Below are 16611 nucleotides of genomic sequence, written 5' to 3' on the forward strand. Positions count from 1 at the left end.
GATCCAGCAATTCTCGAGTTGAAGCAGCAGTGTGCGGGCAGGCGTTGTCGTGAAGAAGCACAACTCCTCTCGAAAGCATTCCTCGCCTCTTGTTTTGGATGGCTCGCCGTAGTTTTCGTAAAGTCTCACAATAACGATTTGCATTGATCGTAGTGCCTTTTGGCATGAAATCCAGCAAAAGAACACCTTTGCGATCCCAAAAAACAGTAGCCATGACTTTTTGTGTTGAGAGAGTCTGTTTGAATTTTCTCGGTTTCTTGGGTGATGAGGGATGATGCCACTGACGTGATTGGCGCTTGGTCTCTGGGGTGTTGTGAGACACCCAGGTCTCATCACCAGTCACAATTTGATCAAAAAAGGCGTCTCCGTCTGTGTGATATCGCATCAAGAATGTCAATGCTGAGGCCATTCTCTGAGTTTTGTGTTGGTCACTCAGTTGCCGTGGAACCCATCGTGCACAGATTTTGTGGTAGCCAAGGTGTTGCGACACAATTTCACCAAGCAAAGAACGAGAAATGTCAGGAAAGGCAATATGCAATTCGTCGAGTGATGTGCGCCTGTCTTGCAAGATTCTGTCATTCACTTTAGTCTTCAGGTCTTCTGTGATGAGTGATGGGCGTCCGGGTCGAGTTTCATCGTGGACATTTGTTCGCCCATTGTTGAACATTTCGCACCATTTTCTCACATTTCTTTCATTCATTACAGTATCACCATACACTTCTTTCAATTGCCGGTAAATTTCTGCAGGTTTCAAATGTCGGGCATTCAAAAATCGAATCACACTCCTCACCTCACAGTCGGCGGGATTATCAATCACGTCGTTCATTTTGAAGTAACACAAAATGCACAATGGCGACTTGTTGCAACCAGTACTCACAACATTATGAGAACACATGTTAACGAAGCCAGTTGACCTTCAAACAAGGAAGGGGAGTCAGCTGCGCGGCGGGTATGTGCGAACGGTCGTTATTTCCTGGATCCCCCTCGTAATTAACAGTAATTAATGAAATAAAATGATTGGTATATCATAAGTAAGTCCCACGCCGTGGCGTCATGGTCTAAGGTATCCTGCCTAGGACTCACGTTCGGAATGCGCGCTGATTCGAGTCCTCATGGGGGAAGAAATTTTCTCATGAAATTTCGGCCAGTGTATGGGACTGGTGCCCACCCAGCAACGTGATGCACTTGGGGATCTATGATAGGTAGCAAAATCCGGTTACGTAAACCAGCTATAACGGCTGGAGGGCTCATCATGTTAACCACACGATACCTCCATTCTGGTTGGATGATCGTCCACCTCTGCTTCGGCATGACGTGGCCGTGAAGCCAGCAGCCAGCTGGTCAGTCTTGGCCCTTTGTGGGCTGTAGCACCACGGATTATTATTATTATTATTATTATTATTATTATTATTATTATTATTATTATTATTTTAACATAAGTAATTACTTATTTCTGCTTATACCGTCAATATATCTATTTATACTACTGTATTATAAAGAATATCTCTTCTCCATATACTGTCATTCAAAGCGTTCGGTGATTAATTCAATTTGATTGCTTTTTAAAATATCATGTGATTAATGTAATTCAATAGACTTTGAATAGTGAATGAAATAATTCCTATGGTCTTTGCACTCTTGTATACATCAAATATTGGAGTACTGTTTTTGGTTTATTTTAACGATATGACGTCATCTTCGTAGAAACACGGTAATTTGAATTACATCTGAAACCGATTTCAAATAAAAATAGAACGAAATAGGATCTTGCACCTCTGATTGCGGTTCTGGCTGATATGTATACTTACCTGTTATTATCAGGCAGTACATCTCACTTAACAATATGTGTCATAGGAAGAACAATTGTTTGTATAGGCCTACATCTGAAATCTGATTAGTGGAATATGTTGCTAGTCGGTGATATATAAATTGGACAGGGAAAGAAACTGGCCACTCTCCCCCATTTTCTCCTTGCTTAGTTGCCTCACGAGTGGTGCGTTGTTGGTGTCACTTAAGTTCAGTTCAGTCTTCGGACAGTTGACTAAACAAACAAACAAGACAATAAGATCTTAGGCCAAACCACAAGAAGACAGTGTCATATATACAGCTTGATTCAAAAGTATCTTTACATTTTATTAAAAAACAAAACTAATTACAAAATTTGCATTACTTCTAAAAAGTACTCTGCAATAAAAGATAAGCTTAGTACATTTCAATGTGATGACTGTCTAAGTCTAGGCATAGCCCTCATTTTTCTTGTGTAGAATAGAACACTTTCTCCAACATAGCAGGTGTAACCTCAAAAATGAACTCAAAAAAAAAAAAAAAGGTATAACCTCGCTTGCTACTGCTGCTATTCACTGTCCCAGTTGCTCTATTGTGTTGATCTTCCTTAATACACCTCAGACTTAATGAAACCCCAGACGAAAAAGTCTAAGGGTGTCAGGTCTGGAGTGCGAACCACCCTAAGTCTCAGTGAGCAGCAACCGATCTACCTATAAAAAAGATTCTATTGAGATAGTCCCGAACAATTCTGACGAAATGAGGTGGTGCACCATCTTGCTGGAAAACAAGAATGTTTTTTATCCTATTCTGTTCCAGCTGCGATTCAGAGAATTATTGTTTTAGGATATCAAGGTAGTTATTCTCTTTTAATTGTAGGCTCTGAAAACATAGAAGGTCCGTAAATTTTCGTCTTAGTTTTCCCAATTCGCACATTTATCTTGAATGCGTCCTGTTTCCACTCTTGGACTACATTTGGCTGTTCTGTCCAAATCCTACAATTATGCTTATTTACATGGCCACATGAGTGAAATGCTGCTTCATTGCTGAATAACACATTGTCCATCAGATTTTCATTTTCAATTGCATCTATTTTATAACAAGTCAGAACACATAGCTTGTCGAGTTGCAGAGTCCCCAGGTTCAAGCTTGTATCTGAATACGGTAAAGACTTTTTTTTTCTTCAATTTATAGTGCTAGGTATGCCAGACAGTGATTTGTGCAACTTCCAGTTCCATGCAGGGTCTCCTCATAGGTGCGGTGGACTCCGTGTGGACTGTTTCTGGTGTTGTAGCTGGCATCCCCAAATGCTTATCATCCGCAAAACTGTCAGTTCTTTTGAATTTGTTCATCAGATCTCTGATAGCTTGTCTGATAGGACCCGGTTTCCTGATTTTTCGAGTAAAATCTACTCATGGGTCATTCCATGGACACGAGTGCAAATGACTGTTGCTCTTTCTTTTATGGTCAGTGTCGTATCAAATCACACACAAAAGAAATTAATTCATTAGCAATATAAGGAAAATGTTAAGAGACTTTCGAATCACCCACTACATTATATAGGCGCACGCACGCACGCACGCACACACACACACACACACACACACACACACGCACGTATTTGGTTATACATTCCCAAGATAGTGGAACAAGTCAAATATAAAATAAAAACATTTTTACATAAGTGAAACTATATAATTATGACACACGGGAAAAGACATTATAGAGACGGCCACACATTGCACTCTGTCCCAAAATGATTGCTCCAAGTTCATAATACTTCATCTTCGTAACTATTAAAGCTACAGCAACGCAAAAACTACCAATAGACAGGTAGGTAATCTCTCCAAGTTTTGTTCGATGCCTTACAATTTCTCAATATGGAACCTCTGGTCACACAGCACATATGTAGCTGATATTCCAATTCCTCCCATACTCTGCACAGTATGTCACCATCTATCACTACACTGCAGCTGTGATGCGACACGGCACTCCTGCAGGTTATTGGCTAAATAAAGAGTGTAAATGCTATCCTTAACATACCGCACAGTAAAAAAAATCACAGGTGGTTAGGTCACGTACGAAGGCCACCTCATCAAGTTTTGATCTTCAGCAGTGGAACTGCCAACTTGGCAGGAAGATGCTCGTTGAGATATTCACACACACGATGATAGAAGTGAGATTGCTGAAAAATGAACTCTTCTTCCTCTTCCTGCAGTTGCCAAAGAATGATGAGCTGTGTAATTCCGGATGCAAAATGCTCTCTAAGATTTTCATAGCACTATTTTCTAACAATGACATTTTTCAACAGTAGTCAACACATGCAAGAATGGTAGCCGTATGCTTAATAAACGAGAAAATATACAAGAGAGAGAGAAAGATAGAGAGAGAGAGTGAGAGGGGCGAGAAAGGGGGAGAGGGAGAGTGGGAGGGGGAGAGGGAGAGGGAGAGAGAGAGAGATCATGCAGGAATGTTAGTCTCAAGTCCTGTGACAGTTATAAAGATTTCTATTTGTGGATATGAATTAATTAATTCATAGTGTTGTGCCCAAGGGCAGGTCTTTCCCTGCAAACCCAGCATTCTCCAGTCTTTCCTATTTTCTGCCTTCCTCTTTATTTCCTCATATGATCCATATATCTTAATGTCGTCTATCATCTGATATCTTCTTCTGCCCCGAACTCTTCTCCCATTCACCATTCCTTCCAGTGTATCCTTCAGTACGCAGTTTCTTCTCAGCCAGTGACCCAAGCAATTCCTTTTTCTCTTCCTGATCAGTTTCAGCATCATTCTTTCTTCATCCACTCTTTCCAACACAGCTTCATTTCTTATTCTGTCTGTCCACTTCACACACTCCATCCTTCTACATATTCACATTTCAAATGCTTCTAGTCGCTTCTGTTCACTTCATTGTAATGTCCATGTTTCTGCATCATACAATGCTACACTCCACACAAAACACTTCACTAATCTCTTCCTTAGTTCTTTTTCCAGAGTTCCGCAGAAGATGTTCCTGTTTCTATTAAAAGCTTCCTTTGCCATTGTTATTCTCCTTTTGGCTTCTTGGCAGCAGCTCATGTTACTGCTTATACTACACCCCAAGTATTTGAAGCTGTCCACTTGCTCTACTGCCTCATTTCGAATTCGTAAGTTTCTCTTCTTTACTTTTCTTTCTATGACCATGGTCTTCGTCTTATTGGCATTTATCTTCATTCCATACTGTTCATAGCTGTCATTTGGCTCCAGCAGCATATCCCTTAGAATCATCTCTTCTGCTAACAATGCCATATCATCAGCAAATCTTATACACATTATTCATCTTCCACCTACTATAACTCCTCCCATGTTCTGAAAACAGTTCTTCACTAAATCCTCCAAGTAGATGTTGAACAGGGTAGGTGATAAAGGGCATCCTTGTCGTACTCCTCTTCCTATTTCACTTCCTTCTGACTTTGAGTCGTTGTTTCATATAAAGATTACTGAACAGTCTCCTCTCTTTCCAATCCACGCCAATTTTCTTTAGGATCCCCATCAGTTTATTCCAGTCCACTCTGCCAAACGCCTTTTCTAGATTCACAAATACTATATGCACTTCTCCTCTAGGTATCTTTCGCCGATTGTTCATAGCAGTTGAATTGCATCTCTCGTACCTTTTCCTTTCAAAATCACCTTTTAATATACCTTAGACATGGATGAATTGTGTGATATATGGAGCAATGTTATGTGACCACAGGTGTTTCATATTTATGCCGAAATTACTTCTTCTTACAGATATGTGCAGCTACTTTGGAGCCTAGAAATAGCTGAAACGCATCGCGACCGGGCATTCAGTGATTGTTCTACTGATCTGCAGGTTGGTTGAATGCACTGCTTGTGTAGAAAGCTTGAAAAGTTACAGTGCAACATCAACTGCGAAAGAAAGACACATCTCAGCAGTAACTAGCTGAGACTGGCATAACTTTCGCAACACTGTATACTGATGCAAATCTGATTTGCATAATACACGTCACTGTTCGTTAACAGAAAACCACAATTTAAGTCACACGAAGTTAGTGTGCACTCGAAGTTGGTTGCTTGACGGTTGTCAGCCCACTTTGAGGTCTGTGGATATAGAGGAAAAAATTCGATCGGTGTCGGTTAGAGTTCCCGGGTAGCTCAGTGGTAGAGCGTTGGTACGTCAAACCAAAGGTCCCGGGTTCGATACCCGGCTCCGGAACAATTTTTCCCTCGAAATTATTCACTATATACTGATGTATCACAATGACATCATATGACAATGATGTATATGGTAATAATGTAGTAACAATTTTAAGTTTGGAGATATTACAAGAATTGGAAGTTTTTTGTAAGAAGAAAAGACTATAGTCTGTTATGAAATTATGTAGAAGCTCCAGCCATAGTTACTTAAGTGACTACCGATATCTCTCATCAAAGAGTGTATCATTGTGAGATATGCTGGACAATATGTACTAAGGTGGGACAGATATGTTCCATACTCTTTAGTTTATTATACCAGTTCTCATCCTCTTCACCATATTTCACTGAGGCTGATCAATTTAAGAACAACCAACGAAAATAATAATAATAATAATAATAATAATAATAATAATAATAATAATAATAATAATAATAATAATAATAATAATAATGGTCACAAACCATTCGAAGTAATGCAGAAGGTAATATTATTAAATACATGCACTATCATTTGAAGATTCTTGAGCACAACAAATTATGATCCATAATTAATAAGCAGACATAGTTAATATAGTTCACTGCGCCAAATTACAACAATAATAATAATTCAAAATTCTAATTATTAAAGTGCTATCCATGAATATGTTAGCAATATACATTGAGAGGCCAGTTCAAAAGGGAAACAACCCAAAATTTAAAGTTTTGAGAAAACTGCATTTCAAAGCTTCATGTTGCTGTGAAACAAGGTGGAAGTTTTCTTGGAAAACCCTAAAACTTAATAAGGGTTTTGCATGTGTTTCAACTTTCAATACAGTTAGAGTAGGTCACTGGCCTCATATCTCCATCTATTTCTGAAGTGTCTGTGCAAAGATTTTTCCTATGATATCTCCTTTGCAGTTAGAAAATAACAGTACTATTGTGCTTTTAAGTAAGCAATTTCCGAGAGAGAAATATTGTCGGAATTTTTAGTATGAGTTTATATTAACAAAATAATAATTAATATCCCCCAGAGACCAAGAAAAACAGCAGTTGCAGACTTCAGACTATTGACAAATCATGACTGTCTAGCATGTCATCTCTACAGAATAGGTATCTCAGCTTCACCAATATGTGTCCTGTGTAACGATCCAGCAGAAATGAATGAAGATCACTTGAAGACCTGTGAAGCATTAAGATCAGAAGAAACTACAGTTCAAAAGTATTGGAAAGCACGACTGCTAATGGCTTCATTGCCAGATGCAAGGCACTAGACAACAACAACAACATAATTAATATAAACTACAACTGATTAATTTTAATCAACTCGATTATTTGATTACATATTTTTGATCGATTAATCTTACAACAGAAATTGATCGATTAACCAATTAAATCCCACAACACTAAATATTAGAGGTGGATTGCAAGAATACTCATGCCTAGAGGGAACATGAAACATACATAGTATCTAGGGTACAATGGCCATATTCTGTACATTAAGGCTTTCTTCCTATTCTCATACAAACTTTCTGAATTCTTTTCCAATAATGATTGCATTTCCTTCACTAGTAAAAAAAAGAACACATAGTTGCTTCAATCTCAGTAACGCAAATGTAATTATGGCCTTCCTTCCTCAACTTAAACACAAAGAAAACAGGAGCTATTGAGAGCAGCAATATCTGTGCTCAGAATGAGACTTTTAGGTATTCCACAGTGTCCTGGAATACACGAAAGCTTAATAAATCATGATCACATTCATTGTGAAAGCCTAGAAACGCATGTAATAACAGTGCTTCAGGGGGATGTTCTTAACATTCACAGCCAACCATTTGTATTTGTTGAATCATTCCAACAAGTTGACACCCAAATTTTAAAGCTGGTGCAAGGAAATACAAGAAGAGATGTACATAAGTATCTGCTTGACTACACAGGTTCCAGTGCTATATGGTGCTGCCATTGAAGGTGTGGCCACCTGCTTGTGTCGCCTGGCATCCAAAACTCTCTCTGACCTGGGTCCAAGATTCAGCACTGCCATAGATTCCTTCATTGCTACATCTCTCGTTGTAGCAGGTAAGTGACACTCGAGTTACAATTCCAGATGAAATCAACACACTTATCCAGTTTTCATTTCAGTCCTCACAACTGAATTATGATAATGAACAATCTCAAGATATAGCTTTCATATAATTATAATGTAATTGAAGACAGTTTCTCATTGAAAGTACTAGGTTCATTAAGTTCATTAAGATGCAACTACTGTACGTCCTGATTTCTTCGGACTGCGAATGGCAGACATGCACACTCGTTCCCTGTTTTCAGGTGTACTCACAGTATGTCGAGGTCCAGGTGGTGAGTTATCCTTCAATGAACCAATAGTACGGAATTTCGTGTACCAAAACATGACACATTGCGTAGCCTAAATTCCCTCCGTAAATTTTGTTGCGTTATTGTGACAGACTCTGTTTCAATATACCACTCTACACATGCAATAAGATGTCGTATGCTCCAGCGATTCATGTTGAGCAATCTCCAAAGCCTCCTTTTTGTGGTCACAATAATGCTATAATAATCACTGCGCATATGAGTCTGTTATTATCCGCGAAAACCTTTCATGTTCCCGCACCAGACCCTATATTAAAAAGGCACAACTGATTAATAAGACCTGAAACCTTAATCAGTTTGGAAACTTCAAATTTTTTTATTGGTATTCTCTTCCTAGGATTTAAACACTGAACAAGTGATAACTTCTGATTCTCAGTCCTAGATTATACTTTCGTTTTAATGGGTTTATTTTACGACACTTTATGAACTGCAAAGGTTATCTAGCATCTGAGTGAAATGAAGGTGATAATGCTAGCAAAATGAATCCAGAGCCGAAATCTAGCATTTGTCTTTAATGCATAGAGGGAAAACCGCAGAAGAAGCCTCAACCAAGGTACTTGTCCCAACCAGGATTTGAACCCAAGTCCTCTCGTTTTATGGTCAGACACACTAACCATTACTCCACAATGGTGGACAGATTACACTTAAGAATTTCATTCTGTACGTGTGTTTCTTAAAGGTAGAGTACCAATTAGCCTGTATCAGAAGCTTAAACATTTTCTCATGCTGATAATAAAATCCTTAGCATGACTTTCTCCGAGAGGAAAGTAAAATTGGAAGACTGTATTGTAAATTTATGGCACATAAAATAACTATGTCTCTAATAGAGGGATACAGGCAAAATTTGTTGGCCATTTGTATTCTGAATAACCTCTGTAATTGAAAGTGTCATCAAACTGCTACTACTTTGTATTTAAGGTAATGAGTAACTGGTTTAAGAAAGAAAATGAAAATATAACAAGAGAAAACCTGGAGAAGCGAACTATTCCCTAAATGGAATCTATTACTTTGCTTATGAATTACTTGAAAAATATAATACAACTAAAAACTCTTTTCAAATCAATATGCCCACATACATTTTCACAGCTGATATAATAATTTCATGTTAAAAAGATTCTCTTTACCTGGTTATTTTAAGCTCTATCCCCTCCCTCGAACTCCACGGCTCAGACATAGCTCGGCCAGTAAGCACTGGGCTGGATTTCGTTTCTCTACAGATTTTGTGTGATTCGTGATGGACAAAGTGACTCTGGGGTAGGTTCTCTTCTCAAACTACTTTAGTCTACCTTTCAGTTTCATTCCATCACTGTTTTGTTATTGCCAATCATCTCACATGCTCTTTAATAGTCTATGTAGTTGTAAGCTAACTTGAACTCTCAAAAGAGACCACGTCATCAGCTGAGAGCACAAATTGACACAATTATATGCAAGGAATAGAGAGTACTAAGCTTACCTGCAACTGCTCCTGTTACAGCATTCGACTACTCTGGGGGATACTTCAACCCAGTGCTGGCTACCTCCCTCAAGTATGGTTGCCACGGCAACACACTAATCGAACACGTCGTGGTGTACTGGATGGGAGCAAGCCTTGGTGCTATTGCGTCAGTCTACCTCTACAGACATCCAACAGTGCAGAAGCTGCTCATTGGAGAAGAGAAGGAGAAGGAGGAGTGATCGTTGCAACGAGTTCCCCACTGCCATTGTGCCTCAAAGCCTTGTGTTACCATAGCTGCTTCTTCACTCCAAACTCAGGAAACTGACAGTGGCACAACCACCAAGAGTACAAACTTATTGTTATTGTTGAAACTGAAAACTGACAGCTGTTATATTTCTAAATTCTATTCAGTAAAGTATTGTAATGCCACTCAAATGCCTGGTTTTTTATCATGTCCCCAAATAACACACAAGTACTACTATATACATAATTTGTTACATTAATTGTGAAGGTAAAGATTGGTATATTTATGTTTCATCTACATAGTTTGATGAATAGTTGAAGAGAGTGAGTTTTCATGTTAGGGACCCAAATTTCGGGAAGTCCAAGTGAAATTTATAGGGACAGTGATGGTGATCAAAGCAGGTTGCTAATGGATACTCCAGCTTTCTCTGCTGTAATTCTATAATTTCTCGATTAATAATCATTACTATCTTGGTGCAAAGTTGGTGGCAAAGTGATCTACAGCTTCTAGAGAAGGACACATGGGTGGTGGAAATACTAATCATAAAAAAATATATATGCAATTGCAGCCATAAGCCCATTTATAAAAAAAATCTTGAGTTAAGATACAATACTAGATAGTTCTTCAAAGGTCAAAATACTTTCATACTTTTAACTTCACTCAATGATACTCAAGGCAGCTTCTTACCCTACTCCTCCCATTTTCTTCTGGATACGAAGGCATGTCCAGTCAGTATGTACCATGTGGCTAGTGCATTAAGTATTATCAAATTCTTCAACAATGTAGCTATATGAATTGAGGCACTTAACAAATCCGGGTGCTAATACAAATTGGCTGCCTGTGACATCATTTAGTTCTGGATGCTTTCCTTTTCATCATTGCCTTTGAACCTCTAACTGCCAAGAAATTTCATAAGATGCAGAAAGAGATGAAAATTGTTTGGCACTAACAAGTAAACCTTCAGGTGGGGTAAACAAACAAAGACTTGCCTTTATTAACATTCGATTAAGCATTAAAACCAATGCAAAATAAGTAAATTTTACAACTCGAACGCAGTGAACACCAGAGATCGCGACCAATCAAGATCAAGTTGACATGGGCTACTTAGATTGCAAACAACTATACCATGCAGCAATGCTAGACGAGACGCGCTGTCAGCTAGTTTGTACCTTGCAGTTTATTGTGTAATGTTATGTCCAGTGAGCTGAAGAAACACCCAGTGAATATAGTGATTAAAATTCTGGATAAACTAAAAGAAGAGGGTTATAAGGAGACAGACTGTGAAATGTCGCGGAAGGAACTTGAAGTTGTTGAAGAGTTATGAATCGGAAGCAGTTGAAGAAAGTCATACTCTGGACATTGATGAAAATGAACCACGAAATGATGATAATGACATGCCTAATGTACGAGAATGGGAGACTGAAAAAACAAATACTACATCAGAAGAGGAATCAAGTACTTCACAAAGTTCCGGTTCTCAATACGCTCCGTCCCCTCCCAAAAATACCGAGTCATTGACTTTGAAGAAAAATGGAAGGTAATAGAGTATTGGATTCTGCCAGGTGTACCAACAAACAAAAAGAAAAAGTTTAACCATAGGTCATGGAGCAGTATGAAACATAAATTTACATGGTTAACACACGAAAGTCAAATCTACAAAATGAAGCATGCTGTCGAACAACAAAACGATGTTATGAATAAAATGAAAGAAGTGCACCGAAGAACATTTGAGGAATTCTGTATGCGGCGGTCGTCAAATGAAATTGTAAAAGAAAGTGACATAAAAAGAATTGCACTGACAACAGCTCGTGATTTATTAGGCATAGATCAGAAATACTTCAACACAAGTCCTACTTGGTTGCATCGCTTTAAAACGCATTATAAGATTGTCAGCCGCAAAATAACATCATATGTAACAAAGCATCAGGTACGCGATAAAACAGCTCTTGAACAATCAATCCAAACCTTCAGATGTGAGTGCGCACCATTTATGGAAATGTACGATGATGATCATGTGTTTAATGCCGACGAATGTGGGTTCCATAAGGAAATGCCTTTCGGCAGAACATTAGAACGTCAAGGAACCAGTAAATGTATGGTGTCGTGCAATCCAAGGGGGCAACTACACATTCCTACACTATAATGCCGGTGGTTTCTAAAGCTGGAAAACTGATGTCAGAGTTACTACTGATTCTCCAAGAACCGAAAGGTAAGAGTTGCAGAACGCATTTTCCAGAGTGACAACCGTGTAGTAAAATGGACGTCGTCGGGAAAAATGACCAAAGAAATATGGATAGAATTTTTACGAGAATTCTGCAACACGCAATCTTCTCCTGTTAGACTCATATGGTGTCCACTGCAACGAAAATACAATTAAGCAACTGTTAGAAGAAGGGGACTATGGTTTTGAAAAACTAGTAGTGAAAATCATACCACCAAATACGACTTATGAGTTGCAACCTTTGGACAGGTACTTTTTTCGAATGTACAAGCACATGATTCGACACATTTCTCATAATGTAGATTTTGATGATTCATCTGATACATTACAACAACGCAACAATATACTGAAACTACAGTCGCTTGTTTACCAGAAGTTTCCTTCTCCACGATTCCAACAGGCGCATGGGTATGGTTGGGTGTTAGCTGGATTGGGATCCAGAAGTGGACAACGTTTTCAAAACACTACGTACTGTATTCGAAATGTACAAGGAATATGTATGATTTGTACAAAATCAGCCTTTATAAAGAGCGGGTGGTATAATGACAATTTGTGTTTCCAACATTTTTTTGTTAGCTATCACTGTTGTGCGACATATGTTTCTGGATAAAAAAAAATCAGATTTTGGAATACGATGCATTAAGTAACATGATGACCGCATCATCGTTTTCCTTCTTATGCAGTAATCGCTAGTTGAAGGTATGTTTTCGTGCTGCTTGAAGCCTGGTGTTCTGCGCTGTGTATCGCACTTGATAATTGCAGTCGAGTTACGAAATTTTAGGATTATTCATATTTTATTATGCTGATTCCAAAAATATAAGTTTCATTTTCATTGTTTTTTACCTCAGGTGAAGGTTTACTTGTAAGTCCAGTTTGTAATAAGTACATTGCTCCCAACCAAATGAGTTAAACAGCTCGTGTATCATACATGTGGACTGCAGTTGTGCATTATCTTGCAGCAACATAATGTCAAACTCAAAAGTTGAAGTATTTTGTTTTGTAGCACACACTGTAACTTTTTTCAGTTTAACAGCACTCTACTGTGTTGACAGTTGTGCCTTGTGGCATGAAATTCGACAACACTTTCTGATGATCCCAGAAAATGGTACACATTACCATTCTTTCAGAAAATTTATTTGAATTTCCTCTTCAACTTCCGCACAAAATTTTAATTGATTCAGAGACAGGCACCAACTACACTCCTCATCATGAACGTTCTTTGGACCTTAATATTAAAGAGCCTTATCCACTTTCTCATTTATCACATTCTGTTTGTAAACTTCATAAATATATATATATTTTTTTTAATCCAATGCCACCAGGTTGTCTTTTCGACATTTCTGGTCTTCTCTCCTGGTCGTGGCTTAATTGTAACCCACTTCTGAGGTTGGGGTGCCTGGAAGGCGGAGTTACATTACCCCGATGATGTGATAGGATGATTATGATAATGTGGTGCCAGGAGAGGTCTTAAATCTAAACATAACCTAAATTCCACACCATGGACGAACACAGGAATAATCCCCTTTAAGGAAAAATTCCTGTGCTCTCACCGGGAATCGAACCAGGGACCTCATGAACAATAGCCAGAAGCTCTGACCACTAGACCATGAGGCTGGTCATGAAGTTAATTTAGACGAACATTGAATCCAAAACCTGATTACTAAAGCCCGGATTTCTAAGCACAATCAAACAATAAACTAAGCAAGCAAATAAGCACGAAAAATGGTGAAAATAAGCACCAAAATAAGCAAAAATGAATACACGGAGACAGTAAAATAAGCACGAAAATGGTTAAAATATGCACCAAAATAAGCAAAATCGAATACATGGAACGTATGATGAAAGAGTACATGGAAACCGAACTCCTTCTGGCCACAAGAAAAGTAACGAGTCGTTGAAAAATTTTGCAACGGTGGAATGATTTACTCGGTCAAATATATTAACAAGAAATGATCTGTTTCCTGCTTTCATAGCATCAACTACAGCACTACATACACACTGTCCCAATGCATCTGTGGTTTCAGCAGTAGAAATCCATATGTTTCTGTGCTTCAATTGATCCCGAATATTACAAATTACTTCTTGAAAACACTGTGGCATATAGTTTTTGCGCAATGTAGATTCGTCCGGCACCCTTTTGTTTGTGTATTTTTCTAAAAATACCCGAAGCTGCACATAATTCAATTTCCATAACGGAATGTCGAAACCCACTAATCCTAAACACAAGTCTTTGAAAAATGTATCACTAGAATTGATTTTTCACCCAAATTGCTTTTAATCAGTTGCTGGTTTAACTTAAATTTATTCTTAAACCTCTCCTTATGCTGTGTTGGATTAATATGCTGCACAATGTCATATTTTTTCTTCGCAGAAACACTCTTTTCACACACCAAACAAAATAAGACACTGCCGTCCTCACTGAAAATATTACTTTCAAACTCATTTACTCATTTGCGTAAGAATAGTGATAGAGGTTTTTGTGGGTGACATTCCTTAACTACAACAGTGAGCAATCACACACACCTTACTGAAACAACGTGTGTTGCACAACTTGCATATTGGAGCTTGGAACTCGTGGATTCACCATCTATGCACATGACATTATTCCGATAACGTAATAAGTGCAATAATCGATTTACCTGCCTAGTCGCAGAAGCTTGGCGGAAAATCCCAAGGTTCTCTCTTAATTAGAACTATGCAGTATTATTTCACAACATCCTGGGTCACACCCTAGCATTGTTTTCTTACGCATTCGACTGAAGTTAATTTTTTATTACCCAATAAAAAACAGGGAATCAGTGATAAATGAGTGAAATATGTACTTTTAAAATTATAGTTTTTGGTAAAATATGCTGTTTTAATTAAAAATCGTAAAATAGTAAGCAAAAACGTTTTCCTGTGAAATAAGCATTTATAAGCACTAATAAACATAGTTAAAACTGCTTATCTAGGAGTGTCTTACGAAGTATAACCTTTCTGCTTTCCTTTAAAAGTGTGGAAAAGAATATGCATTTTGCTTAGAAATCCGGGCTTTACTGATTACTAACTACATTTCATAACTATCCAACTGACTGTTTTAAACATGATTACTGACTCGTTAATGTAATCACAAACAAACAAAATGACTGGACTATGTTATTCTTGAATGAAAGGAATTAAGTACATATGCATAACTTTGATACTGCATGAGATTTACATGGACAGCACTTGTTTTCTGGATGCATCTGGTACTCTGACAGTTCGTTGTGACAAAATAGATATTAAACCAAAATAATTGCTCATTTATTTTAATTAGTGTAATTATTACACTACCAAGTTAAAAGTCTTTTCTTTGCATATTTGTTTGTTAGCATTAAATTTAAATTTTTAGCTATAGAAAATTTATATTACCTTATTAAAAAAGGAAAGGGATGTGTGGTAGTATCATGGTTAAACTGTTGCACTGCAAGCTGGAAAGTTATGGATCATAGATTTTCTCCACAGATCTTATCCTTCTGACAGCACTACAGCCCTGGGCTTCACTCAGTCTTTAACAGAAAAGCGTACCAATTGTATTTCATTGGGAGTGAAGTTGGCAAGCACATAGGACTGACATCCCTGCTGCTACTAAAGCTGATCGTCTGTAAAGATGGAAGTCTTAATCCCCTACTATCCTGTGGCCCTCTAGGGTCTGTAATAGGGATAACTTTACTTTTTTAATAAAAGAGAAAGAGCATGCAAATAAAGTGAGAATATATTTCTTCCAATTACTGCATCTCTTTAGGAAATCACAGTCCATTTTTCGGAATGACTTTTTTATTATAGATTGCAATTACTGTAAAAATTAATCTCAAAATCCAAATAATCCATGTGACAGATATCCCAATAATATTCTGGAAAAAGGAATGCAACAAAAAAGCAAGAAGTTTTTACAAGCTATAAAAAGGAAGTAAAACTTACTGCCTTGTCCATCTTACTACATTACACAGTTAACGATGTACCCATGTTGGCAAATGTATCTATAGCCTATAGCTACTATGACATTTCCTCACGAATTTGTATAAGTACTTTAAGAAACAGAGCAGACAGACACACACAGATGGACAGATATGACTTTAAAATGTATGCATAGGCAGCAAGTATTAAAATTGCTGCAGTGATTTACGAAATATAGAAACACATTATACAGAAGAAAAAAAAACACATTTTTTTTAAGATTTAATAATTTCTATAAATTTTATATAACGAGAAAATAACAAAAAGGGTCGATATAATTTCTACATAAGTATGTTAGCATGTTACACATACACGTCACCAATAACCACAAATTGGTGTTTATCTTCGTAGATAAAAAGGAATCTGAAAATCACTTGAAGATAAAAATGAATAAGACGC

The 16611-nt window shown here is 37.7% G+C and overlaps 1 protein-coding gene and 1 non-coding gene across 4 annotated transcripts in view; both read left to right on the forward strand.

Annotated features, from left to right (window-relative positions):
• AQP (aquaporin) overlaps window positions 1-10207 on the forward strand; it is a 32080-nt gene extending 21873 nt beyond the window's left edge. For all 3 annotated transcript variants that reach the window (XM_069828511.1, XM_069828509.1, XM_069828510.1), the window contains 3 exons: window positions 5551-5632; window positions 7887-8025; window positions 9812-10207. In XM_069828511.1, the coding sequence (XP_069684612.1) occupies window positions 5551-5632; window positions 7887-8025; window positions 9812-10011 (421 nt within the window). In that variant the 3' untranslated portion in view covers window positions 10012-10207. The remainder of the gene's footprint in view (window positions 1-5550; window positions 5633-7886; window positions 8026-9811) is intronic.
• TRNAD-GUC (transfer RNA aspartic acid (anticodon GUC)) lies at window positions 5924-5995 on the forward strand. Its single transcript has one exon. It is a non-coding gene; the product is annotated as a tRNA-Asp (tRNA).
• Window positions 10208-16611: the final 6404 nt, after the last annotated feature.

This window comes from Periplaneta americana, chromosome 6, assembly GCF_040183065.1.
Source record: "Periplaneta americana isolate PAMFEO1 chromosome 6, P.americana_PAMFEO1_priV1, whole genome shotgun sequence".
Lineage (NCBI taxonomy): Eukaryota > Metazoa > Arthropoda > Insecta > Blattodea > Blattidae > Periplaneta > Periplaneta americana.